This window comes from Biomphalaria glabrata, chromosome 6 (assembly GCF_947242115.1).
Source record: "Biomphalaria glabrata chromosome 6, xgBioGlab47.1, whole genome shotgun sequence".
Lineage (NCBI taxonomy): Eukaryota > Metazoa > Mollusca > Gastropoda > Planorbidae > Biomphalaria > Biomphalaria glabrata.
In genome coordinates this window covers 45,307,594-45,335,001 of record NC_074716.1, presented here as the reverse complement: position 1 = coordinate 45,335,001, position 27,408 = coordinate 45,307,594, and the positions used below count along the sequence as shown (strand labels likewise).

General features: G+C 34.5%; 2 protein-coding genes across 3 annotated transcripts in view; one reads left to right on the top strand and one right to left on the bottom strand.

Annotated features, from left to right (window-relative positions):
- LOC106057545 (hyaluronidase conohyal-P1) overlaps window positions 1-27,408 on the bottom strand; it is a 199,086-nt gene that overhangs the window by 119,110 nt on the left and 52,568 nt on the right. The window lies entirely within an intron of this gene.
- Window positions 1,632-27,408, top strand: LOC106057547 (integumentary mucin C.1-like). Of its 2 annotated transcripts, XM_056032322.1 has the most exons (8): window positions 1,632-2,147; window positions 2,919-3,231; window positions 8,415-8,584; window positions 10,969-11,125; window positions 12,272-12,727; window positions 21,034-21,118; window positions 22,636-22,794; window positions 23,618-27,408. In XM_056032322.1, the coding sequence occupies exons 2-8, from the start codon at window positions 3,099-3,101 to the stop codon at window positions 23,802-23,804; spliced, it is 1,347 nt and encodes a 448-aa protein (XP_055888297.1). In that variant the 5' UTR covers window positions 1,632-2,147; window positions 2,919-3,098; the 3' UTR covers window positions 23,805-27,408. The 2 variants fall into 2 exon arrangements, with proteins under 2 accessions (XP_055888297.1, XP_055888298.1); XM_056032323.1 differs by lacking the exons at window positions 1,632-2,147; window positions 2,919-3,231 and adding an exon at window positions 7,310-7,643.

Below are 27,408 nucleotides of genomic sequence, written 5' to 3'. Positions count from 1 at the left end.
ACTTTGTACAAATGCTCCTTCATCCCTAGTACTATTAGAGCATGGAATGAGTTGCCTGAGTTAGCCAGGTAAACAATTGACTTAGTAGAATTTAGGTCATTGGTTAATATGCATAACTAAATGCATGACGTGTAGGACTTAATTTTCTTTTTTAAAGTAACGTTTGTATTATATAAGATAAGATAAGTTAAGATCCTTCCTGAGATTTATTTCAATTTGGTGGTGTTGTTATTTTTTAATTTAACATAGGCTACACACACAAATAAAGCGTGTTCACTTGATGAAAATAAAAACAAATAAAAGACCTGTAAGAGTTGGCTTTATTACAAAAGGTATGTTAATTCACTCCGTCTGTCAGTCCGTCTGTCTGGGTGAATGGAATCTTGTAAACGTTATTTCTCCCACTTCCCGTTCTTGGATCGAGTTGAAACTTCGCATTATTATTCATTGTCCATGACAACACACAAATCAATAGAGCTATTGACGATTTTTTTTATTTAGTCGTAATTATTTTATTTTATTTAAAGACAATACTAATCTAATGTGAGATAAGCCTGGTGTAGAGAATTGTGTCGTTGGGAAACTACTAATATATAACTAAAAAAACCTCAAGTTTTATAAATACTTGGATAGCACGTCGGCACTCTACAATAGAGGCCTGAAACCTAGGGGTCGAACTAAGACTTGAGCATAAAAATTGAGCTAAAGAAAAATAATTAATAACAAACTAAAATATTTAAAAATACATATTAAAATATTATAATAAGTGAAATTGCATGCTTATACCCTGCTGAATGAGGTATGGTCCTATCACTTTTGTGGACTATTGGAGAGGAGGGAGAGGCTTATCCGGGAGAAGATTTCTGTGCTGCCTTTTCAAAAATAATTTTTTAAAAAATCTTCAAACTAGAGCCGCTAGGATGGAAGTCCGACTTGTTAGCCACTTAGATATCCAAGTACTTATAAAAGTAAAAATCTTATATTCTAATGCTAGTTAAAATATTTATTTTTTTTGCGAACGACTTAATCATCTACGATTTATCTCCCCTTAATTTAGTACATTTTGAACATAAAACAAAATAATTAATTACGACTAATTGACTGATTAATTGTTTTTTTTTATAGGCTCATATTTTGTCATCGACAATGAATAATTGTGCAACGTTTCAACTTAATCCGAGAATGGGAAATTGGAAAGAATAACGTGTGCACGATTCCACCAAGACATAGTGCATTGATATAAGCATTGTAGATATATTTCAAATCACACACATTTGTTATAGATACTTTAGAGTCTTACTTTACTGTTAATTAATTACATTATTGATTCATATTGAATGACACTTTTACAATCAATAAAATACCATTTGAATTTCGATATTCGTGTAACACGAGTTGGAACAAAATATTTCTTTTAAATATAAAATACCTAAATTTATTTACTCAAGATCTGATATGAGTCTTTATGTGAGGCATCCATCCCACCATTCAGTGTCGGAGCACATCACTGCTGTGCACAGCAGAGAGGGGACACACCCAGTCTCTCTTCAAACATGGACTTAGGTCTACGTTTGCGCTTGGTCCTTTGTGTCAACAAAACCGCTGGGGGAGGAAGGCAAGCCGTGGACCTGGGCCTCTTCTATTGAGGGACGATTGGATGTTAAAAAGAGGCAGGGAGGAAGAGAGAGAGGACAGGGTGAACTTGGCTAAAATTATTTTTTTTTTAACTTTTTATTTTCCTTTTTTTTTAATGGGGCCAAATTTCTAATACCTTTGATGACGCTGTGTTTAATACAAGCAAGAAGGATTGAGAGACCGTTTTCATTAATAGATATTATTTTGGTGTCAGAAGTGTGGTACTTTATTAGCGACATGTCCTTTTTTAAATAGCTATTTAGATGTTTGAACTATTTACTATGTAATTCAACTGTTTTAAAGCCTGTATGCAGTCTGTATTCTTGTACTTGATAATATCTCTATGAGCAAAACATATCGGAGCAGGAGATGATCATTGACCTAGCGGGCCGAAAATAATGGCGGCCTTAGTGACGTTGGCCTATCAGTTACGGATGTAATTTAGTCGCTGTCATTTTGTTTCGATCATCTGGAGAATTAAGTGACAATTTGTGCACTTTGAATAGCATAAGGTAAGAACAGATAATATTATCTATTACATTTTAATTTCTTTAACTTTCACTTCGTTCGAGATGAACCAATGTCGTTCTACGACTGAAGAAGGCCGGAATGCATTTTTACTGTTGTGGTAGCCAATGTTGGATTTGAATCTTTAGCATTTTAGGGTTTCCTTTAGGAGGCGACCAAAATGACTGTTAGTATTCGTTTGTCCGCCCGTTCTAAGCATAAAGACAGATTGTAATAATAATAATGTTTTGTTATTGTTTGTTTTATTTTTGTATTTTGATCTTTATAAATAAAAAAGTCACTTTGCAGTCCACTAGAACAGTTTGAGTCTATTGGAAATACACACATTCATTCAACAAACGTTTCTTAAGTCTAAACCTTACAGCCCAACAGAAGTAATCTGAAATGAGTTGAAAATTAGTACAAATCTTAAATCAACTCTGTCTGTCTGTCTGGTACAAATTTTTAACACGTTATTTCTCCCACTTCCTATCAAGTTAAAACGTTGCAAAGTGATACATTGTTCCTTTGTTCCAAACAGAAAATGGATCACTCAAAGGATTAACCAATATGTTAATTAAATAGTGGCAATGAATTTTGTTTTAACATCAAAAAGGGAAATACATCCTACAGTATTGATATATATATATATACATATTTGGCAGTTTTTGTATGTTTTGCTTGCTTGTTTTTATCATTTATTTTTTAATTCAAATTTTTGAAATCATGTAATTACTGATTGTTTTTGACAATCATTTTTTTTCTATTGACATCAGTTGATCACCATTCCAGAGAATGTAAATATTCGTATTGTCTCACACAAAAACAAAGTTTATTCTTATGTTGTAACTACGATTCAAGTGAATTCTGTCAGAAGATAGAAGCCAGAATTTAGAGGGCGTATCCCCTTCCCCCAGTGGTAATGCGAAGGTGGACTACATCGGACAAAACAACTGATGGTGCCCACTGTCTCGACAGCTGACCATAAATGGGGTGGAATGCTCTTGGGGCATGACATTGTAATCTTAGTAGCACTGACTTTCACCTTGGCCTCATGTGAACCACAGCAGACGCTGCCTACTAAGTCAGGTGAGTTTATTTATTTGTTTGATTATTGTGTTGATAGAGATAAATTTGTCACAGTATAAGACTAAGACTAAGACTGCTTTATTGATACTTATAAAACATTGTTGTGATTACAATGACTCTTTTCTCATATAAAAACATCACAACAGAAACAATTAAATAAATAGAACAGACGCAATATTAAGATTTCATAAAGAGTTCATTATTCATTCAAGGCTGTATGTATAGAATGTATTTCCTAAACATTGGGCTGTTTGGTGTTTGTTATATCAGATCTGCTTATTGGTGTTTGTTATATCAGATCTGCTTATTGGTGTTTGTTATATCAGATCTGCTTATTGGTGTTTGTTATATCAGATCTGCTTATTGGTGTTTGTTATATCAGATCTGCTTATTGGTGTTTGTTATATCAGATCTGCTTATTGGTGTTTGTTATATCAGATCTGCTTATTGGTGTTTGTTATATCAGATCTGCTTATTGGTGTTTGTTATATCAGATCTGCTTATTGGTGTTTCCTAAACAATATCAAGGACGCTAATGTAAACTTTCTTCTTGCCAACTAAATTTGATTCTGCAGTATAAAAAGTGCACACAAATTATCATTTAACTTAAAAAAAACCTAAATTTTCATCACTTTATCCTGTATACCGAGTGCCCCAAAATGCTTTAAAATTATGGATTTTACCCACTGTATGAGAATCTACACTGATCGATTCTTTTGTTTTCTTGTTCTGACTAATTTGGAATCTCTGCCAACTAGAAGTCTGTTCAGTTTGATGTATTTGAAACGTTTACTAAAATGCTTCCATGGTTAAAAATGTTACGTCAATTTTTCTGTGTTACAAAATCTCTGAAAAGAAACCGTGAACTGATGAGGTACACAGTCATTTACCAAGCAGTGTAACATATAGCGAATAGAAATTGGCAGCTTTTGTAAAGCAAGAAAAAAAAAGTGCTTAAAAAGATGATGCTTTAACACAGTGATGCTCAAAATAGGGCCCTCGGACCAGATCCGGCCCACCGAAACGTTGGTAAAAAGTGTAGAAAATTCCCTTTTTTTTCCTGAAAAAAAAGGTTGAAAAATGTATCTTTCCCTAGGTTAGGGCAATGACTTTTTCTCTAATTGATTGGTAGTATGACATTTAAAATGTGTAGGCTTATGCCTTATGAAATGGGAGAGCCAAAGAAACTCCTAGTGAGCTCTGAATTTAGAATCAAACAGAAAAAGTGAATTTTACATTTTTGTGGAACATGATAAGCCAACATATTTGTTTTGTTAAGTGTGGCTGTTTTAAAAAACAACAACATTTAAACAGATATTAACACAAATATGACGACATTCTTGGTATGAGCGTGAATTAAAGATTGTTAAACTACGCCTAGAGATTTGAGGACCGTTGGGATAATTTAGCTACAAGAAAATGAGTCGTTGTAAAGCTATCTTCACCGTTGCTCACATTTTTAAGTAGAGAAATGAAGCCAGTTTACGTCGCGTAAAAAAAAAGATAACTTCCACTATCCCATTAATTAATTTAAGGTACTAGATCCACAAGTTTCTAATAAAATTGTTTCAGGTGAATTTCGTATCGTTTTTGTACACTTTTGGTCGCGGCCCGCGACACGAGTTTCGGAAATTAAAATGGCCCGCAGGTCGAATTAGATTGGTATCAATGCTCTAACAAATTTGTTTTTTCATAGAACAAAAGAGCTTACAGCTCAGGGGAAAAAAAGCTGAAATAAAAAAAAAGAGACATAGTAGAAGACATCTGAATGTTTAAAAACAAATATTGTTTTTTTAAATTGGGCTCAACTTTTTAATCCAGTAGTAAACTTATCATGGAAATTGTAGCGTCAGTATAATCTAATTCAAATACACTGCCCAAACCTTAGCTACTCGGACTGGTTCACAGTTGAAAACAAAACATAGCCTACAATTAAAATTGACGTTAGAAAAAGGATTTAGATTATATTCCTACCCTTACAATCTACAATAAAATTAATTAAGTAGGGTCATTTAAGAAATTATGTTTTAGAATCAATTCTTAAAATGTACTAAAAATGTGCTAAAAATGTGCTAAGTTAGGACTGGGAAAATGTTAAAAACTGCGTCATTCATCTTCCAGACACATGCATTCAATTGGGCCCCCAAACAATAGATCCCCATAAGTCCCCTGTTCTGGGCCATCCTTTCCATCTTGTTCCAGGTGTAACCAAACTTTCACGTGTCTGCCTCTGGTTCACGTCGTCAGGTGCTGCTAGAACTGATTAATGCTTACACAAAATACTTATATGAATAGGTCCACGCATATGGAATAAGGAATATGTCTATATCTTTATATTTTCTGGAGTGTCTTTATACGGTTGTGTGTTTTTTGTATTTACAAGCTAGTGTGCTGTGCTGTGTTTATAAATAGTACTTTACGTTTCGATCTTCTGGCTTAAAGCGTCTCTGAATCTCGTGATTTTAGTAAAGGTATTACTCGAATCTAATGTGAATATTCTTTAGTTATAAATCTCACTGCTCTATTTTGGGTTTGTTCTAGGGGTTCCCAAACGAGGACGCATATTCTAGTATTTTTTAAACTTGAGATAAATAGCTATAGCTTCATTTGTAAAAAAAAAATATTCTTTCATAATCCTAAAGATTTATTTTGTTATCAGAATTGGGATTCAATGATGACTTTTAAGTCTTTATAATACAGTTTAAAAAGTGCACCTTTCAGACCTTGCGATCTATAGACGATGTAAAGGTCATCTGTTTCTGTGGCCAACTGTGAACGAGCATTTCTAAACTTTCAAAAGTATATTTTTTTAGGAGGTACAATGTCTTCAATATTAATTCTCATATTGTTATATGTTCTAGTTTGTGACATTAAATAACTAATACTGCTCTGTAGGTTTTTATGTAACTTAGAAACAGTGTTACGAGCGTGAAGTTTTACAGGTTAACATTTTTAAAGCCCTGTTAGTATGTAGTACATGTAATCAGTAATAGCAATACTATATTGTTGCTACATATTATTTGAGTCTATAACTTTACATGGGATGCCAGTTAATGATAATCGTCTTTAATTTACTGGTTCAAATTTTTTAACTAAATGAATAACGATATTTTCTTGACAGACCCTCGGTATTCTGCTCTAATTGAGCCTTTGATCTAAGAAAAGGATTTTAAATACTGATGGTGGCTTGTAGATGAGTTCTACTTATGTAATTGAGCTTGTCAGGCTGGGATGAATGCTGGCGAGATGCTTTATTTCGTTCAAAGCTAATTAATATATTTTAGTAACCATATAAAAAACAATTGTTAGGGTTTAGGCAATGAAGTAGATACGGAGGACATTACACAAAGAAACAGTCACTATAAAGGGAAACTTTTCAACCACGACTGTGTAGCCGACTTTAAGATTTAAAATATTGTTGGAAAAAATGCGAACAAAAATGTTCAAGAAAAAAAAGCGTAGACTTGCTGACCCGTCGAAATATAGATTTTATTTTTCTCTGTTGTGTTGGTCCCTTTCTTGTGGAGGTCCCTGGGCTGTAGCCCCGCCTGCCCTACCTTAAATCCGGCCCTGAGGTTAGGTTTACATATTCGCAATGATTTATACACAGACCAACATATTTGATACCTAGACAAGACGCGCCGATCCCTTAACATTACACTGCAATTTCCTGAACCAGAGTGTTGGTATGCTTGGTTGTATGGTGATTATAAGAAGTTTTTTTTTCTTTTACAAAGATTATATCACCTCTGTCTGTCTGTCTGGTAAAAAGATTTTTCACTTTTTTTTTTTTTTTCTCTGACTCCGATGTATTTCATAGCTGTCTTTCTTTGGTTATATATGTTTTATAACTATATTCTGTTTCACCGGATACGCCAAAAAGCTAACTATTTATAGTTAATCAAGATGGATTATGGGATCTAATGAGAAGAGAAACAGGCGGTTAAGAAGCCAAAATTAATATAGAATTAAATGTATAAAAAAAAAAAAAAAGAGAGGAGGGTATACTGTGAAATGTTTCGATGCCTGCTCAGTTTTATCCCCCTTGAGACAGACCATAATTCTTCTCTAAATTTAGCAAATATGTTTTTATCGCGTATTTGTTGAGGAGAGATGTACACTATTTGTAAATGACGCAGGCAACAAGGAGTGTGAATAGACTGGGATTGCGTGTCGGCAAATAGTGGAGGAGTGAACAAAGCGTATGTGAGTGATTGTGTGTGTGTGTGTAGCAACAGGATGTATATGTGAGAACAAATTATGCATCAAAGATCTATGAATGTCACTCTGACTCGCGTCTATCGAGAACTTTAGAACGAGAAATAAAGGGCAACTATTAGCAACACGTTTAGGCTTAATACGTGTGGCTAGCACAATCTTCAACAAATGTGTGGCACTCATTTCAAATGGAGGTAGAAATTTAAGTGTTCTCAAATTCCCAACAGAAATATTTCCGTGTACAGTGAAACAATGAATACTCCCTCCGTTTAATTTAAACTCATTGGGACAGACATATTTCTTATTTTATTGGCTAGGACAAATTCGTATTAGTGCTTCTTCTTCCCTGCTCAGTGCGTGTTAAGATCCCAAGAGAAAAGTATTTAGAAATTTTTTAATACTATGGGTGTCTAGAAGCTGCGAATTTCAACATAGATTAAAAATGTAAAGGCGGATTATTGGTTTCCATTACGGCAGAACTTTTTATTGCTAGACTGATCTTAGGAGCCTATATATATTGGGAGAGACGAATGGGTAGTGGAGTATATCAGTTTATAAGTTTCAAGCTTCGTATATAGTCTACTTTGTGTTAATAATGTGGTCAAAATTTTCATAACTTCTACCTAGGGAATCAAACAGTATTTGTTTCTTTAAGATGAATTCTGTAATAGTTTCATATACTATAGCATACTATTCATATTGATGATCTTGGGTCATTAGATATAATTTCTAGAGGCATGGAAACATATAAGCGCATAAAACCCACTATAAAAGCTACTATTGGTATGTTTTATTTTTTAAATAATAATTTTACATATTTGTATTTTTTAAATTCAAAATTAGTTTAGCCTTTCATGATTTTCGTATTTATTGATTGCATGATTACTGATTGATTATGTTTCAGTTAGTTCAGTGCATCTTCTTTTCGTTTATCGCTTATTGAAATATATTTTTTGTATCTAAAGTCTCTGCCTGTTATGGCAATCTGAACCAGTACCTGAGATTAGATTGCCCAGAAGGTAAGATTATCAATGTCACGAAGATAAGGCATGCAGCCAAGAATAAAACCGCCAACTGCCCCAGTCCAGCATCAATGGACACTTACAGGAAGGAGTGCTGTGTACCAGAGGCGGAGGTAAGAACATTGAGACCTGAAGCAGCCAGCCCCCTCCCCATTCTGGTCCCAAAACTCAATGAATATTTGTATAACTCAATCAATTCTTACAAAAGTATTGATGATCGATTATAAGCTTTCTTATGAGTAATGTTCTGACACGCCTTACATATTCATTCTTAAGAACTGAAATACATTTTTTTAAATACTTATTTCAGTATTTTTAAAATTCTTTTTTTAAACAGCAGACCTACTTCAAGCTGCAATTTCACAAACTTTAAATTTAAATTTCGGTCTTTTGTAATTATCTGTCGCTTTTTCTCGCTGATCTAGATCTTGACTTTTATAACTCAGAAATTTTCAATAACAATAATGAAATTTTTTGGAAAGATATGGCAACCACAGAAGAGTTCTTGCACAATAAAAATCACACTAATAACAGAAAAAATATAAAGAAAGACAATAAGATTAACTGTTTACAAAATTGTACCACCTCTACATTCATAAAAATGGGAAATACAGATCTCCGAATTCTAGTTTAATGTTATCGTGGGATTAACTTTGGTTAGATCAATAATAGGATAGGTGAGTTCTGTTTGGCCCCTAAAACAAAACAAACCGGAACTGACGTAAAATAAAGCCATGAGACTTATAACAAATGAATATTCACAATTGGCCTCAGCAACACCATTTATAAAATTTAGAGACGCATCAGGATAGTAGCTAAGTACATAAGACACTGAAACACAATATACTAATATTAAAATACCACCAAATAAATTACTCAGAAAGACACAAATGGCTGCCTGGTCGTGCGGTTTGCACGCTGGACTGTCATTCAGATTTATCGATGGTCCCGGGTTCAAACCCTGCCCGCTCCCATCCCCCGTCGTCCTGCGAGAGGTTTGGACTAGGAAGTAATTATCTTCAACTCTGAAGGAACATCCGAAACATGTAAAACATTTTACAAACAAACATTTTTTTACAAATATAACGGAACATTTCTTATTACAAATATACCTACATACTTCTAAAAGTGTCCCTTCTTTCCTGGTGCCATTAGAGCATAGAAAGGGTTGCCTGAAGCAGCCAGGAAAAGCAAAGACTTAGCAGAGTTACTCTCTTAATAAAATGAATAAATACACATGTGAAGCTATAAGCTTTAATAATGAATGATAATGCATATGTAAATGTAGCACTAGGGACCACAATTTTAAAACAAACAAATTGGTGAATTCCATATAGTGAACTATTGGACAGCACTAACCAGGTTACGAACCTTTGACCTTCCTATTCGAAAACTCCGCCTATCAGTGCCATTCTGCAACAAGAAAACAAATTTGGTCTGCAGACCATTTTATTTCAGTCACTCATGTCACGGGCCTTATCAACAAAAAGTTACCAAAAAAATGAAAAGAACAATACATTAGTTTTATTACAAACCGGTGGATATAGCAGATGTATTAAAGATGAGAATTTGGAAGTTTTTTTTAGAAAATAATATCTGAATATCCCACATTATTGATGAGACACTCAGTAGGAGCATTAAAGATGTTCCTCTATGGTCCCCCCCCTTCCGCTTTTTAAATGAAGAGTTAGTTTAGAGGTGCTTATGTCAACATACACATGCGAAATTAAATTCTATTTCCAGTAGTTTGGTGCTAAGTTCTTTGAGATGTGCTGTCTTTTAAAAAAAAAAAGCCAATCCCTGAAACATGTCTTTTAAAAAAATATCAATTCCTCCAATATGGGATGTTAAGTTGACGCACTTGCTTTCATTTCTCCAATCGTATAAATTTAAAGAAGAAAAACATTTTTTTAAAATATTTTTGAAAAGACTATATTAAACTTCAATTACAATAAAATAATTTAAAGAGAATAATTTTAAAAATGTTTGGATCCATTCGGATATCGATCTCGTAACACCGTCAACTGTTTGAAGTTACGCCTTTTTTTGTATTAGGTAATGGTGTATTTTTTATGGACAATAGAACTGCATTTTTAATTTTTAAAATTTAAACCCTTCACTTTCATATACAAATATAGTAGCTGTTGCATTTGTAACATCTAAAACATCATGAAAATGGTATAAAATAATCTTTTGTAGTATTTGAGATCTAAACGGGACGCACGAACGGACAGCCCCCTCCCCCCCCCCCAAAAAAAAAAAACAAAAAAACTAATGATGGCTTTTGCCCTTTCGCTGGTCGTTAATAAACAATGACAAAGCCCCAACAGTCTTGAAGCCCCATAAATTTGGAACACCTCTAAGTCTGTTTAACGAGACTCCGCTCTTCTGGGCTAATTATTTCAACTACACATACTCACGTTTGATTCTTTATAACTTCTTTTATAAACATATTCCTGTTCAACTAAGCGCATGCTCTCAATATTCTCTTTAACAGGATTGCAATTCGATAGTTCAAGATAGTACTAAAGCAAAGTGCGACAACAAGCAGAACTGTATCGCTGACGCCACGTGGTCCAACATCATCACTCAATGTGACCAGCTCAACTTCCCTTCGCAGTCCAATTATATGGTCGTTGAATACGTCTGCAAAGGTTGGTAGATCTGATGTGTGTTGTCTTTCAAAACAAACTTGGTATCTTGTGGTTTTACCTTCAAATAAACAATGGCAATGGGCAATGGCGATGTCTTCGATTCTGAAGATTAAGGGTGAGTGCAGTGTTTCCCATGACTACTCAAACCCAATTGTAAGCTGCATATTATTCCACACGTGACGTGGACAAAGCCTTTGGGTGCCTTACTACAAATAATCTGCCCAGTGTAATCGCAGTATAAAGACCTGACTTATGTAAGGTTTAAAAAAAAAAGTAAAATATAGTTAGTAGTACAGATAAATTTAGGGCGTGATGGCTGAGTTGGGGGCTGGTGGCTGAGTTGGTGGCATGGTGGCAGAGGGATAAAGCGCTAGGCTTCCTTTGAATACATCAACTGCGAAGAGAGGATTGAACATTGCTATTGCATGAGATAATCCATAGTCGTTTTGCGACTGATGGAGGCCATAGTTATATAATTAGTATTAAAATGTCGACAAAGGGATAGATAAAATGTAAATGTAAATTAAATTGTTACATTATATAAGAGCATATATTGAGTTAACGACGACGACTCTGTTTTGCAATGGTCTATAAATAAAATAAAATAAATTATGGCTTTTATATAGCGCTACTTTCATGCTGAGAGCGCTTTGGTCCAATCTCAGTTGTGGACCAGTGGGGGGAGGGGGTATCTAGGAGAAGGTTTTTCCGTGCTGCCTTCAGGCGCTCAGTGTCGAACCTCGAGCCCCCTTCATAGGTAGCCAAGCCAGGCCAAGTTCAAGCGCATTTCTAGCTACTGTTGTTACTACTTCTGTTATTTAATTTGTACATTTTTTTTTCGTTTCGAATATTCCAACAGATTTGAATATTTTTACATTCTAACCCAAAACTCCCGCTGGATGCCGGGGAGGGGGGTGGGGGTGGAGGCGGATAGGGTTCGAATCAGGGACCGTCCAGTTGACAGTCGCGTACCGCATACCACATAACAAGAAAGAGAGACAGAGACACAGAGAAAGAGAGAGAAAGAGAGAGAGAGAGAGGGGGTGGGTGGGAAAGGGAGAAAGCGAGAGAGTCTTATTAGAAGTACTTAAAACCTATCATAATCTATCCAAATTATATACAATTCGTTGCTTTTTATGTCTGCAGTTCCTGAACTCTTGCCACCTAAATATACAAATGGTCCAAATGTCAATGAAGGAAGTCTGTTAACTCCTACAGCCAACACAACCATCTCCGGTGGTAATCAACTGATTGACACTTCTGCCAATCAAACCACATCTTCTTTGGGCGACTACACCAGGTCAGCTACTACGACGTTGTCGTCGACCGCTGCGACAACCTCATCCACCTCGTCCACCAAAACAACGACAGACACAACTACGAAGGCATCAACGCCAGCTACAACGACCACTCTGGCCACCACCACTACGGCTAAATCCACAGCTGCTAGCTCCGCCTCTGGTGAAGTCAAGCAAACGACGACGTTCACGGTAGCATCCAACGCCACGTCTACATCCAACGCCAACGGAACATCAACAGCTAAGAGAAGCACACAGAAGCACACAGCAGAATCGGCGGAATCGTCTGAATCTAAAAACGAATGTAAGCTGTAATATTACACACTAACAATAATAATAATAATAATATTTATATGATAACATAATGAGTTTTTAATTACGTATCAAGAGTGGAATGATAGTCTACACTCTACACTATTATAGAGAATGCAGTGAAGTTTTGTTTCCGTTAAATGAAATCATGATCCTGGTAGAGCCGGAGAATTTAAAAGATGTTTAACAAAAATACTAACAATGATAAAAATAGCGTTTGAGTTGGGAGTTGTAACTTTATTATTTTAGATGTTAGCGCGGGGTTATATGCGTTTTTTATTTTGCTTGCTTGTAATTATTAGTTCTTCTGTTTGATTTGTACTTAATAACATGACACGAGTTTTAATGCACAAAGTAACACACACAGATAAGCAGACTTCGTTTATTATATCAAATAGATAACTTAGCAAAGATCATTCCAGCCATAAGCTGCTAGTAGCAGCGTTGTACGTAATTACAATCCATTTGTCATGAATAATATCCAAAAGTAAAAAATTTCAGTAAGCACAATGAAAAGAACGTCCGTTCTCCATTAAGCTGAAATAACAACCGCTCTATGGCAGGACTCTGACACCTGTCTAGTACCTTTCATTTCCTCTTTGTTAAACTCAGAGGTTTGTCTCTTGGCGTGGACCTCTGTAAGTGAATATCAGTGGCGTAGCAAGGGATTTGTGGGGCCTCTTAAAGGGCCCTTGTACTTTGACATTCGACATTGTGACATGAGATAATGAACTTAATAAATATATGTCTAATTTGTGAAATACAAGCAACATACATAACAACATGAACAGCAAGATATCATGGCATTGGTTAGAGAATGGTCAAAAATGACAAAAATGTCGCTTTTTGATTCTTTTAATATTAGTAAAATGCAACCATTTCTCTATACCAGTGGTTCCCAAACGTTTTCGTCTCGTAGACCCCTTGCCATGTTTTCTGCTTTTTGGTAGACCCCCTGCTTAACTTATATTGCTTTTTTTTTTTTGCAATTTATTTTAAAACTAATTTCTAATTTTAGTGAGTTGAAGAGTGAAAATGCAATTTAAAAATACATATAAAGTATTAAATAATAACTAATTTTTATTGATAAAATTCAAATTTAACCAATTAAATTAACAAATAATATGTATTGCTGGAATCATCAAACACACTGGAAATGTTATTTTACCCAGGCTTATCATCTGTTCCTACGGATGTCATGTTTCATACATTCTATAAAGAAGACATTGAAACAATAAATATTAATTAATTAATTTGTTTTAAGTATCATTGTAAAAGTTTTCGCACTGAGTTTCTCGTGTATCTTTCACGTGTCCGCCGAACTGTTTTCACTAAAGGAGAAGGGGCGAAGGCGAGTAACTGGCGCCTTAGCCAGTAGGCTTCAAGCAGGAAGAGCTCATTAGCCACCTAGCAGAAGGAAAACTGAATTTAAAAATCTGCTGCCTTGCAACTATTCCCAAACATGGGAAAGCTGTCGTGGGTCAACCCTGAGGAAAAATAAGGAGCTGGCGACCCCTAGGCAGTTTACAGCACACAGCGCTACACCCCATCAGAGCCTGTGACGCCACTGGTCCCAAACTGATCCCAAACTGTCTATATATTTCCTTTGCAAATAATCACATAAGAAGCTTTTAATTTGATAACTCATGCCACCGATGTGCCCTTGAACTGTATTTTTGCTTAAAGAAATTCTTTTAATAATATCAGATTTAGGTGTGTGTAAAACAGTTTCACTACTACAACGGCTGGTAAAATCAATGTTTTACCTATGTTTCCGTATTTTGCTATAAGTAAAGAGATATTGTAAGACGCTCACAAACCATCTTCTCTATATGATGTTGAAGTGAGATTGTGTGGGTCTATTCTTAACTTTATCTTTGAGTGTTAGAAAATTTTCAAATCTTTATCTATTTTGTCAGGGTGACATTGTCTCAGATGATCCTCTAGCGTAATTGGTTTCGTATCATTATTTTAAAAAAAGTCACATAGGCAACCGCTTGTTTGACAAGGAAGGAATGAATCCCAGTTTTAAATAATCAACGCTGGACAGTGTACATTTCTTTTTGTTAAACATTTGTTACATGTAGACAAAATTAAAATTTTAAATAAGTATTGAGACAATTCTTTGGTTTGATTAGCACGATATATATTTAAATGATTTACCAAGGTAAAAATCATATATTACTGTATAAAATAATTACATTAAATGAATGTAAAAATTAAAATGATCTGCTTTAAATGAAATCTATTATCGTAGACCCCCGTGGACCTCTCATAGACCCCCAATTTATTTTTTCACTTTCGTAGACCCCCTGGAAGTCTTCGTAGACCCCTGAGGGTCTATATAGACCACTTTGGGAATTACTGCTCTATACAAATCAGTTTATTTAATGAAAATATTCGAATTATAATTATTTTTTAAAATTTTTTAGAGGATGGGGGGTATTGTTTGTTTACCATAGCAACGGGTACAAATATTGTAAATTTTTTGTGGTAAATGATATTTATTTATTATTAAGTTTTAAGTTAAAATGCGATATGTTTATAGAAATATGTATACTAAAAGGAAGAGTCTAAGGGAATGTACTCTAATCAAATTAGACCTAGTGATTTAGATTTGAATCAATGAAACTGTAAACAAACAGCATGTGTACGCTGTCACCTTAAAAGACTTATTGGTATATTGTCTGTATTATTAGACTAAATAATCCTGCATACATATGACCATTAAACAACAAAAGGAAAAGGTAGATCTAGTGGTAAAAAAAAGATTTTAATTGAAATAGTCACCGTATAGTCATAGTGACTCATACTCATAGTCATAGCCGTCATAGGTCATACTCATACTGAGTCATAGTCATCATAGTGAATGAATATGAATGATTTGAATGATAGTGATTAGTGTCATTTAAGTGTCACCGAAGTCTAGATAGTAGATCTAGTAAAGACTAGTTAGATTTTTTAAAATTATACAATTAATCCACAACTGAAAATGGATATTTTCAACAATAGTGTTTTGAAAATGATGTTTCTTCAAAAGGTAACATTAATTAATAGTTTATATCTAAGTCTAGATCTAGATATCTAGATCCAGTTTTATTTTGTTGTTAGATTAAAATATTATATATAAATTAAATGTAAAAAAAAAATAATTTCTTATAATCAAGAACTTACTTTGGCATAACCCATAGGCCATAGGTTTCGATTGATCTTAATTTGGACTTGAATGAAAGCCCAAGAAAAGATTTTTGACATTAGTGATTGTGAAATGCAGGTTGATATTAAATTAATTTCAGATGTCTATAGATAATAATTAGAATAGTTTTTGAAAAGAAATATATATATACAAATACAGATGTATGTGTTAGATTGATCGGTCGCAAATAAAATGCCCTAGTGAAATTTTGTCTATGGACGAATAGTCCTCTACATATTAAAATTTAATTTTAAGGGAAACTCCGATGGTTTTGACAATTTTTGATATACTATGTGTTTTGATTTACAGATAATGAATATATTCTTCTTTTTTTTTTATTTGCAATAATAACTTAGTAATTGATGTTTTTCCGACGTAATTTTCCTGCGCATCCAAAACAGTCAGACTTTCACCAGGTTTCTATGTGATGTCACAAAGGTGTTTTAATCTACTGACTTATATTGTATAACAGGAGACCATACAGCAAAGTTTACATTCTCGTAAAAGAAATATATCTTTGTCTATGCAGTTAGATCTAGGATCTTGTAAGCAAAGAAAAAATGCGTATTAAAAGTAGATTTACATGCTTGACTAATCACGGCAGTGTGTATTTTCTCGCCAGACCACTCAACACACAACAAACACTATCGCTTGGTTGTCTTGTCATGACCGACTACACGTAGTCTCGACTAGCCTTACACTGACCAGCTTGTTCGAATCATTCAGACACACGATCTATTTACTTCTTGGTATAGGGAGAGGCTTAGATGAAAATGTTACTTTTTTTTCTCGAGTTGGTTTGCCTAATGCTTTTGGATCTATCTATACATGTTTATATATATATAACTGTATCATAGCTCTGGACTAGGCCGTCACTAAGCCTAACAGCTACTGTAAGAATGAAGCGATACGATTGGTTAATCAAGTTTCTCTTTCGGTATTGTTTAGGGAAGTGACGCATGAAATAACTTAAAACAAAATCTCGCAGAAACCCGTTTTTTGGGGGCGTGAAGAATTTTCTGTCTAATTTATTAAATATAAAATTTTCTGAGCATTTAAATAAAAAATGATACAATGTTTACTATTACAACTTTTTACGCAGAATTTAAATAAGTCAATAACTAAAATTTGAAAAACTATCGGAGTTTCCCTTTAAGTCAGTATTGTTATTTTCACTGTAAAATTGTATTTTACAAAAGTGACTGTAAAAAACTATTAAAAAGGCTATATATATGTATTACTATTCAAAGAAAAGGTCAAATGTTCTAGCGAAGAAGGTCATAGTGATTCTGCCTCGGTGATAATGGTACATGGCAGAGTCGAAAGCATCCAAACCATTGTTAAAACAATATTCTAAAAAACAGTAAATGTTAAGAAATTAACAATTTGAACAGCTGTTTGCTTTTAAACAAATAGAAAAATGGAAAAGGGTTTATGAATAAATTATCAAGAAAAATATTAGGAAAAAAAAATAAAAGATAATATATATTGAGTTCTTCTGGAACTGACATGTCCAAGAAGAACAGAAAGACAATTAATTCTTAAAAAAAAAAAGATTTCCTAATATACCAGGATAGATAGAGAGTAATTTTAATATATCAGAGGGTAAGTAGGAGACATTTTTCATTCATGGCATGCAATTTTTTTATTTGTTTTTCAATTTTCTCAAAACTGCGTTTTCCGCATTTTTCATAACATGAAAAAGTTCATAATTTGAAAAGTTTAAGTTCAAACTCCGTGAAATTTTGTACAAATAAGCCTCAATGTATTAGCAACTGGCTGAAGTAAGGATTATTACATCCAACAATATTTACTTATTTGTTAGAGGGGGTATGTTTTTTCAATTTGGACAAAAAATGTCAAAAATTTTTAGTACCTATTTCATATCATCACCATTTCATAAAAAATAGTCCCACATAGTTTATTTTACTTCAGCCAATGCAATAGCCTTATTTCTAATAGACTTAGTTTTAAAAAAGTTATGAACTTTTTTGCAAGTACTATATTTTAGCCTTGCGGTGGCCATATTGGATGCCTAATTTGCATATTTTTTTTTATTTTCATTTTTTTTAATGTTGTTAGACATATAATGAACCTTCTAAACAAAAAATCATGTCCAGAGATTGTTTTTTCTAGATTTTGGTTTTCTGACCTTAGATCCATATTAAATGTAAAAAAAAAAATGGACATTCATTTGGGGGGGCCCGAGGAAATTTTCAAATTTGGACCACCCTCACCCCACCCTAGCTATGCCACTGGTGACTAGAAATCATAAAATGTCACAATGAAGTTACAACGACGCTGCGGCAGAACTGTAATTTATTTCTTATTTTAATAAGATTCGGAAAGTATATAAAGAAATAGTTGTAGACAAAGTATCAAGAAATTGCGATATTCAGAGTTAGAGGTTAGTGGAGTAACAAGAACTAATGGGTTTGTATGATAACAATTTGACCAAATGAGTTTGTTATCACATTATTATTTTGACAAAACTGTATGCATAATTATTAAAAACTATAATAATGAACATGAGTTTCCTTTATTAGCATAATTTCTATTACAGTTATGCATTGCTACAATAAAGGTGAAGTGATTATGAAATAAAAGCTCACATACGTAACTTTAATTACAAAATGGTTCTCTCTCAGAAGAAACAATGTCGCTGGTAAACTTTGCTGGCCACATATGCTTGTGACATCACATTTTCAATAGTTCTTCTAGTTCTTGAGATTTAAACTTGTCAGATGGATAGACGTACAGAAAGACTACAAAAATGAATAGCTACCTTTCCCATATGTTGAAAAGAATATTAGGGTAACATCAGTGCAGTATTAAGAGATTTAAAAAAAAAATTCATAATGAAATAATGAGTTGAAGACTACAATTGGTATAATGTAATAACACTTGTAGTATGGTAATGAAAAAAAAAAGCATGTGTAACTAGGGTAATGGGTTTAATAGGACAGCAAGAGGACATATACAATGGTATATCAATAGGTCAACTAGTTATTACCAACTTCAAACCTGATCTTACAAAGCTTATATCAACTCACTCTGTTTGTCTGATACAAACCGGAAGCACATAATTTCTTACACTCCCCGTCTTCGGATTAAGTTGAAACTTTTGACAATAATTCATTGCCGATGACAACTTAAGAATCAATCTTAAAAAAAAAAATTAAATGACTAGCTTATTACTTAGTGGTAATTAATTAATAATGTTTTATATTAAAAAAAAGCATGTACATCTTGGAGCATTAAAAGATATGGCAGTAATTGGGAGGTTCTTTCAATTGTATAAGTTGTTTTTTTTTAAGTAGTTTTTATATAGTGCTCGTTTTCTACTTTGACCCGCTGTCTTTGTAAGTCTTAAGTATCTTGAATGTGATTGACACGACAGAAGAACGGGTGGAGGAGCAGTTGGGGGGGGGGGGGTCACATGTATTCAAAAATATGAAAACTCATAATAATAACTTTAAAAAAAAGACTAAAAGTCCAACTTGACATAGTCGTGTACCGTGTGACATAATAAAGATCTTAATTTTTTACGCTAAGAAAATGGCTGGAATATAATTTAAAGCTGTGGTAGCTAACCTTTTTAGACTTGAGCGACATCTAATAAAATCTCGACACGCCTGTCTCGGGCCGCATTGCCTAGAGAATTGTGGTGCCTGAAATAATTCATCCCTGGCCCGCTTTCATAAATATTCGGTCTCCGGACTACTGGGTACGCGTGGACCCCTCTGCCTCCCCTTTCATGCCGAATATTTTTGAATACGACTATAAATGTTTGTTTTACGTGACTCGGATGTTGCTTCAGAGTTGAAGATAATCTACTTTCTAGTCCAAACCTCTCGCAGGATGACGGAATGGAAGCTGACAGGGTATGAACCCAGGACCTCGAGACGACCGAACGAAAGTCTAGCGCGCGTACTGTATGGCTTGGCAGCCATAGGATTCTTAAATAGACGTGAAGGGGCACCTTTCTGTTGGGTCTCGCACTGAAGTCCTGCTTGCCCCCCTCTCCCTGTTTCTAGCGACTCGATAGCGGAGCCTCTGAGGCTGTATTATGAAGCGGAGACTGAGGTTATGGAGTATTGTGCATCACTGATTTAAAGAACAAATGCGATGCAACTGTGATAACGTCCCATTGTCTGCCCCATACTTGTACCCTGTGGTTCAGTCTACACTTCTTACTTTAATGTCACTGTGACTTTGGTGTAGCCTACTTCTTGGCTTCATTAACCAACGCGATGGATATTTTTAGGGGCTCGTGTTAAATACACAAAGACTTCTCATTACCTTTCTAAATAAACAGAAGGTTATCGTTCTTTCAAAAAAAAAATTGATCGCCAATGAGTTTCACTCTTTCTAGTAAAAAAAAAAAGTCACTAGGAGATAGCCCTCTGTGACTTTGTAACTTTCCATATAGATCTCATTGGTCACCTTTTAGAATTAAGCATGGTATAAATAAGGTTTATAGGTCGTGGTTAGCTCCTCTTTTTCAGAACTTTTTTGTTGTTTTTATGATTCTATGTCTGCTATGCACAAGCATTATCTTAATATACGGATATCAATGACAGCTCTTAATTTATCTTTCACAACATATCTCTGACGGCCTCTTTCTCTCTCTCTCTCTCTTTCTCTCTGTCTATCTTTCTTTCTCTCTTTCTTTCTCTTCCTCTCTCTTTCTTTTCTCTGTCTGTCTATCTTTCTTTCTCTCTCTCTCTCTCTCTTTCTTTCTCTCTTTCTCTCTCTCTTTCTCTCTCTCTCTCTTTCTCGTTTTCTCTCTTTTTCTTTCTTTCTCTCTGTCTGTCTTTCTCTCTATCATTCTATCTCTCTCAGTCCGTCTCTTTTTCTCTCTGTCTATCTCTCTCTGTCTTTCTCTCTATCTTTCTATCTCTCTCTCTCTCTCTGTCTCTCTCTGTCACAGCTTCCTATAATTCTCCCCAAACTCTCTCTGTCTGACACTATGTCTAATGTTATTTTACAATATTTTATTATTTGTTCTATCTGCTACTTTATATTGTTTGTTCTGCCTCCACAGATCAAATAAGATAATTTTATAATTATAACATTTTGATATTCTTTCTACTTTTCAGTGAGTGATGCCATGGTCGGCGCCATCGTGGGTGGATCCTTGGGTATGATGTTGACTTTAGTCGTTTTTATCTTCTACTGGGGCAGGTAAGACATGGATCAGCTTTCTACAAATTTTACTGTATGTTACATAGGAGGTAGGCAGCGTATGTAAGCTTTTTATACAACACACCACACTCCCTAGACACAAATACACCTTAGCAGATCCATTGCGTAATGCGTATGTAAATATATATATATATTGTTATGACATGATTAGGAATTAGTTATTTGTTTCGGGAATAGGGTAAAGTTTTACTTAGCGACGATAACATAAAGTTGGTTAAAAAACAAGAACGCTCTAAGCGACGCTAAAAGGAAGACGCTTCTTGTAGAGAAGTAGACTTGAGTACAATAGATATACGGATTTACGGACATAGCTGACATCGGACGATTCCCTTCTTGAGTATTAAATATCTTTATAGAACAACATCAGCGTCGACTACATATTTGATTGTTTCGGCCTTTCGCCGGTGTTACTGAATTAGTTGAATTCAGCGTTACTTCCAGTCAGATCTACACTAGACATATTGTCAAGAATCAACACCGCGCGGAGGCCTTAACAATATATATATATAAATGAAAGGGCTATTTTTAGAAAGAAGGCAGCGGCTTTAATATTTAATGTCTAAAATGTGTGATTATGACTGTCAAGGTTTCTTATAGATGAGAGAGGCCTGGCTAATATATTTAAATGCATTAGGTTTTATTCCAGAAGAATTTTTCTTATCAAGTTAAAATACAAATAAATAATATTAATAAATTAATATCTTAGGATAGTTTAAGTTAAAAAATGTATCACCTTCACACACTCACACATACACAAACATACACACACACAAACATACACATGAACACACACACATACACACTTATTTATATATACATGGAGGCGTGATGAGCTACACTAGTAGGATACAGTTACTGTACTAAAGAACTAATTAACGTATTACATTAATGTAACCACATTTCATATTGATAATATTCAATAAAACTTGAGTGATGTGTGCCCCCTAGCGACTGAGGGGAAATATACTCCGGATAGCTCAGCGGTTCTCAACCTTTTAAGCTCGGCGACCCCTTTTTACAATCCCCCACTCTGCCGCGACCCCCCCCCCCCCCACCCAAGACACACACATACAGCAATAGAAGCGTAGACAATACCAATCCATATTTTCGATGGTCTTAGGTGACCCCTGGCAAATGGTCAATTGACCCCCAAGGGGGTCGCGACCCACAGGTTGTCAACCCCTGGGATAGCTTATCAGGTTACATGATATATGTCATAGATATATAGGCAGCATGGATGTTCTACCTCACTGAAGCACCACCTACGACATCCGGGGTCTCAACCGCCCTCGAGCGATGCTATTTGCCCCAACCCCCTGAAAAACTTTTCCCAGGCAGCTGATAATATGCTGAAATTAGCATCAAGAATGTCCTATTGATGTATGGAGTCAGATAGAACGTAGTTCTACAAGAATGTTCTATTGATGTATGGAGTCAGATAGAACGTAGTTCTACAAGAATGCTCCTAATCTATTGGGTTAAAAATTTTGTTACAGAAAACGTCACCTTCGAATTGTTGGTAAGCACCAACCCACCGTGTGGGATTACCTTCTGTCACAGACATTCACAGTGCGGGGCACTAGGGGCTACGATCACTTCTCTAGCATCCGGTCGTCTGCTAGCTCGGACAGTGAGACCAATAGTCCAATGGCCAGGTAAGTAGCTTTATCAGCTGTTCATCGTCTTTTTTTTTTTTACTCAGAGCTGTTAAACTGTGTCGTTGTCTATCTTACCTTAAGACCCCACGTTAAAAAATGATGCTGATTCTTTGACAATTTTGTTATTTTGTCTTGATTTTCTTACTAAGACATAAAGTAATTCCTGGTGTATCCGGTGTATAAATTGTTAAAAGTGTTGATAAGAATAGTAATCTAAATGATATCTGATTTTTTTTTTGCACTTTTTTAGTACAGCGGAATGTCTTTTCTAAACTATTCAGTTTGTAGTAGTAGACAGTATCACTCCGAAAGGAGGTAGGCCCATCAGAAATTCGCTATGTGCTAGTGGGAACAACTAAAAACAACAAATGTGCATCTATAGAAAAACAAACTTTAGCAACATTATGGAGATCTTGTTAAATAAAATGATCAATAATTTGTAGCAGAAGTTTAAATACAGCGTTGAAATATATATATATGCCAAACACAACAGTTGTAAAAAGAAGGATGAAAGTGCAACAGATGAGCAGCCTGTGACCGCAACTGTGCGTCAAGGATTGGCCTCTGTAGTCACACACGAAGCAGTAATGGAAAAAATTTTTCTGTTGATATATGTCGATCACAATAATTTAAATATTTTAACAATAATAACACTGATAATAAAAAGAACAATAATAATATGAATCTAATACCTATAGCGCTGTCCACAAATATAATGTACGTTCACTGCCTTACAGAACCCTAACCCTCACATCTAAACTTCTGAACATCTCAACTAGTCTCTCTCAATAAAAGCTTTGATTTTTAATTTCTTCTCCAGAAAAAATCTCTGGCTGCCCAACATCGTGCACAGAGACGCCAGCCCTCTTGACGACACCATCAGCAACTACGATAACGACGCTAACGGGTCGCACAGGGTGGAGATACATCCCCAAAGTGACCCGGCGCCTTTTGCCTTCCTCAATCTGTACGTCGGCGCCCCGAACTCTAACCACCACGAAGCCTAAGTTTCTGTGTTGATCTGGGTTTTTTTTAACTTTGACTTGTGAACATCTAAACTTTTGAACATCTAAACTTTTGAACATCTAAACTTTTAAACATCTAAACATTTGAACATCTAAACTTTTGAACATCTAAACATCTGGATTTCTGAACATCTGGATTTCTGAACATTTGGAATTCTGAACATTTCGACCTCTAAACAACTAAACTTCTAAATATCTGGACTTCTGAAAATCTGGACTTCTGAACATCTAGACTTCTGAACATCTGGACTTCTAAACGTCTGGACTTCTGGACATGTAAACTTTTGGACTTCTGAACATTAAGCTTCTGGACTTCTGAACATCTGGACTTGTGAACATCTAAACTTCTGAACATTTGGACTTCTGAGCATCTAAACTTCTGAACATCTAAACTTCTGATCATCTAAACTTATAAACTTCTTAACATCTAAACTTCTGAACATCTGGACTTCTGACCATCTAAACTTTTGAATATCTGGACTTCGGATTATCTGAAATGCAGTGTAGTTGTTTTTCTCTATGTCAATCTGCAACACGACAGCATGGATATTATTACAGTCATTGTTGAGTGCTGAAAATATGTTTCGTAATAATATGCAAATATGTTTATTATTACGAGGAAACCTTTTGGTGATAATTAAAACAATTGCTTTTACATGCGTCATGAATTCACTTATGGAGAATGTCACTTCGAGGAAAGGTTGAGATTTAAAAAGTCACATTTGCTGTGACAGTCAGTTCTGATAACAAGAATGAAAAATCTCCAAATCACAGGTTTTTTATTTATTTCTTAAAGGTTAAAGGTGATATATATATATGTGTGTTATATAAACATGTATTCTCATTCGTTTTAATTTAAACGTGTGTAAATAGTTGTATACTTCGAGTTTCTTTCTACTCAACGTATTGATTAAAGGTCCTAATGCGTGATTATAGATGAGCACAATCTTGTGTTCAATAAACTCTGAAGGTGGCTGTGAAAACACAACAGTCTTATAAAGTCACGTGACATTCAATGCGGTAGTACTTTGAGCATCTTTCAGTTTGACTTTTATTTTGAAATATGTACTATTCCCGTTTTTTTTTTCTACAATTTTTGTTACATTATTACATCTTTTTTTTTTTTTTTTGTTACAACTTATGATTCTATTTCAAATGTAGGCAATTTTTAAAAAATTCAAATCGCCGTTTGAAGTCAATATTAATTTTTTTTAAATGTTTTTAAGGAAATTAGATTTTAACGGGAAAAAAACAAACAAACAAACGTGAAATTTATTTGGAAATGATTATATATCCTAGATATTATCTATAACTGATATTACATGAATTTTTATGTTCATCCAGGATCGATGATGTGCTTTTAATGCTGTATGAATAAAAGTTTTCTTTGTTTTTTCTAACATGTCATTCTATCAATGATGTGTCTTGTGAATAGTATCTTAGAGCTCTATTGTTATTTATTGCTATTTATATCTATGTCAGTTTTTTAAAGTCTTGTTGGCAGAGTGTTAAGCTACGGTGTAAATTATCTCGCTGACCTGCTGTGCAACTTTTAAACCAAACAGTAACCGAAACTTAATTTATTTCTGTATAACAATCGTATTATCTCTTACGATGAACTGTTGATATTGTTAAAATTTTATCAATTGTATTTTCCTTCAATATAAAGATTAGTTATTTGTTATTAAATAATGGGCGGAGCTGAAGTACTTATGTTAAGAATGAAAGGACATTACCTAGGAGAACCAAAACAAGCTGTAAATGTAAATAAATGTCTTTAATTTAGAATATTCTTATGCAAAATGTTCGACCTATTCTATGGACTGTGATGTATTTCATTTTGTGGTTCTACCTTTTAACTTTATATATTGCAGGCATGAAAATGTCGTTATAATTATGATATAGTTATCACAACGTGTATTTTTGTGAACCATTTGTTGCTTCGCTGGTTGTTATTATTTTAATTTGTCAATTTTATATATTTTTTTAACGACAATGCTAATTATTTATTAATTTTTATGTACATCATTGTATTATTAATTGTGTGATTGTTTATCTTTGCATCTCAATTTGACTAACGAAAGAAATTGTTCTGTAGTTCATCTTTGTTTTGTCTTGTTTAATTTACATAATACATTCTCGTAGTTCAAGTTTATCTGACCTTATGTTCAACCTTAATCTCATAAATGTCTTGTTGTTTTGTTGTTGTTTTTGTCCATACCTATTGTTAAGCACAGGAGGCACGGTGTCTGAATGGTAAAGCGCTTTGCTTCCTGGGTTCGAAACTGGGTGAAGCCTGGCATTTTGAATTTTTAGGGTGCTTGAGTCCACCTGATGGGTTACTCTAATGGGTACTCGACTTTAAAGATGGAGAAAGTAAAGGCGGTTGGTCGTTGTGCTGGCTACAGGACACTCTCGTTAACCGTTAGACAAAGACACAGATGACCTTAACATCATCTGTCCTATAGATCGCAAGGATTGAAGAGATACATTAAATGTGTTTAAAATTGACCTTTTTAAATAAACAAAACATTCCAATGTAATCAGAAGAAATTCTTGTACATGATATTTTCTTTAACACATTTATATTTAACATCTTATATTTCTTACTAAGCATATACTCACTGTAATAGTTATACCTTTTATATGGTGCTACTTTCATGCTCGTAGCGCTATGGTCCAATCTCATTTGTGGACCAGAGGGGGTGGGGGTATCTGGGAGAAGGTTTTCCGTGCTTTCCTTTAGGTGCTCAGTAGACACAACTGTACTCGAGTCGGGTGTCAAACCTCGACCTCTACCTCAATCTAAAACTCAATCTCAACCTCGCTTGTAAGGTCTAGATTTTACGTATAATTCTATAAATAAATGACCAGAGTGTCCTTGTTCTCACTCGTTCATCGACACTTTACGTCCATCTTGTTAATCGCAATGGTGCATTTACTTGTGCAAGAGTTTCTGTTAGATCGCACGGGATGAAGAAATGTCACTAAAGCTGGCTTCGTATGCTTCAAAATTACCTGCCCGTGGCATGCGCTCTGGACTGTGGTTACAATCTTCTCGGTTGGTAGCCCTACCCTCTGCTGGAGGCTAGGTTTAGGAGAAATAATCTTCAATCCCAAAAGAAATTCTGAATCTTAAAATTCTTCGAAAGCTAAGGGGTTGTAAATTATTCTGGCAGTTAGTTTTGCGTCTGTGCATTGATTGGAGTCAGAGGGGTATCCGAGAGTCCTAGTGAGGACGTTACAAAGTGCGTGATAGTTTTACTTGTGTATAGCGAACATAACAGTTTATGAAACAGTTTTAAAGAAATGAATAAAAATGATATAATATAAAAATCAATATGTGGTTACAATTTGTAAGAATGAATTACGTAGTTTTTATTTTATTCTTAATCCGACTTTTCAAGGTGGTTAAATAATTAGTGTAAACAAAATTTACTCCTCTTGTTGATGTGTTTGTTAATTATTCCTTATTAATGACTAATGATTATAACATTTAGATACTAATTTTTTCCATTGAAATGTGTTACCAATGATTGCGGCCTTTTGTTGTAATTGTAAATAAACATTTAAAGTGAGAAAGTTA

What these genes read in the sequence shown, in the direction of transcription:
- LOC106057547 (XM_056032322.1), top strand. Translation starts at nt 3,099, where the DNA reads ATGGTGCCCACTGTCTCGACAGCTGACCATAAATGGGGTGGAATGCTC. An exon ending in GACGCTGCCTACTAAGTCAG is followed by an intron (nt 3,232 to 8,414) that starts GTGAGTTTATTT and finishes TTGTATCTAAAG; the next exon opens with TCTCTGCCTGTTATGGCAAT. An exon ending in ACCAATAGTCCAATGGCCAG is followed by an intron (nt 22,795 to 23,617) that starts GTAAGTAGCTTT and finishes TTTCTTCTCCAG; the next exon opens with AAAAAATCTCTGGCTGCCCA.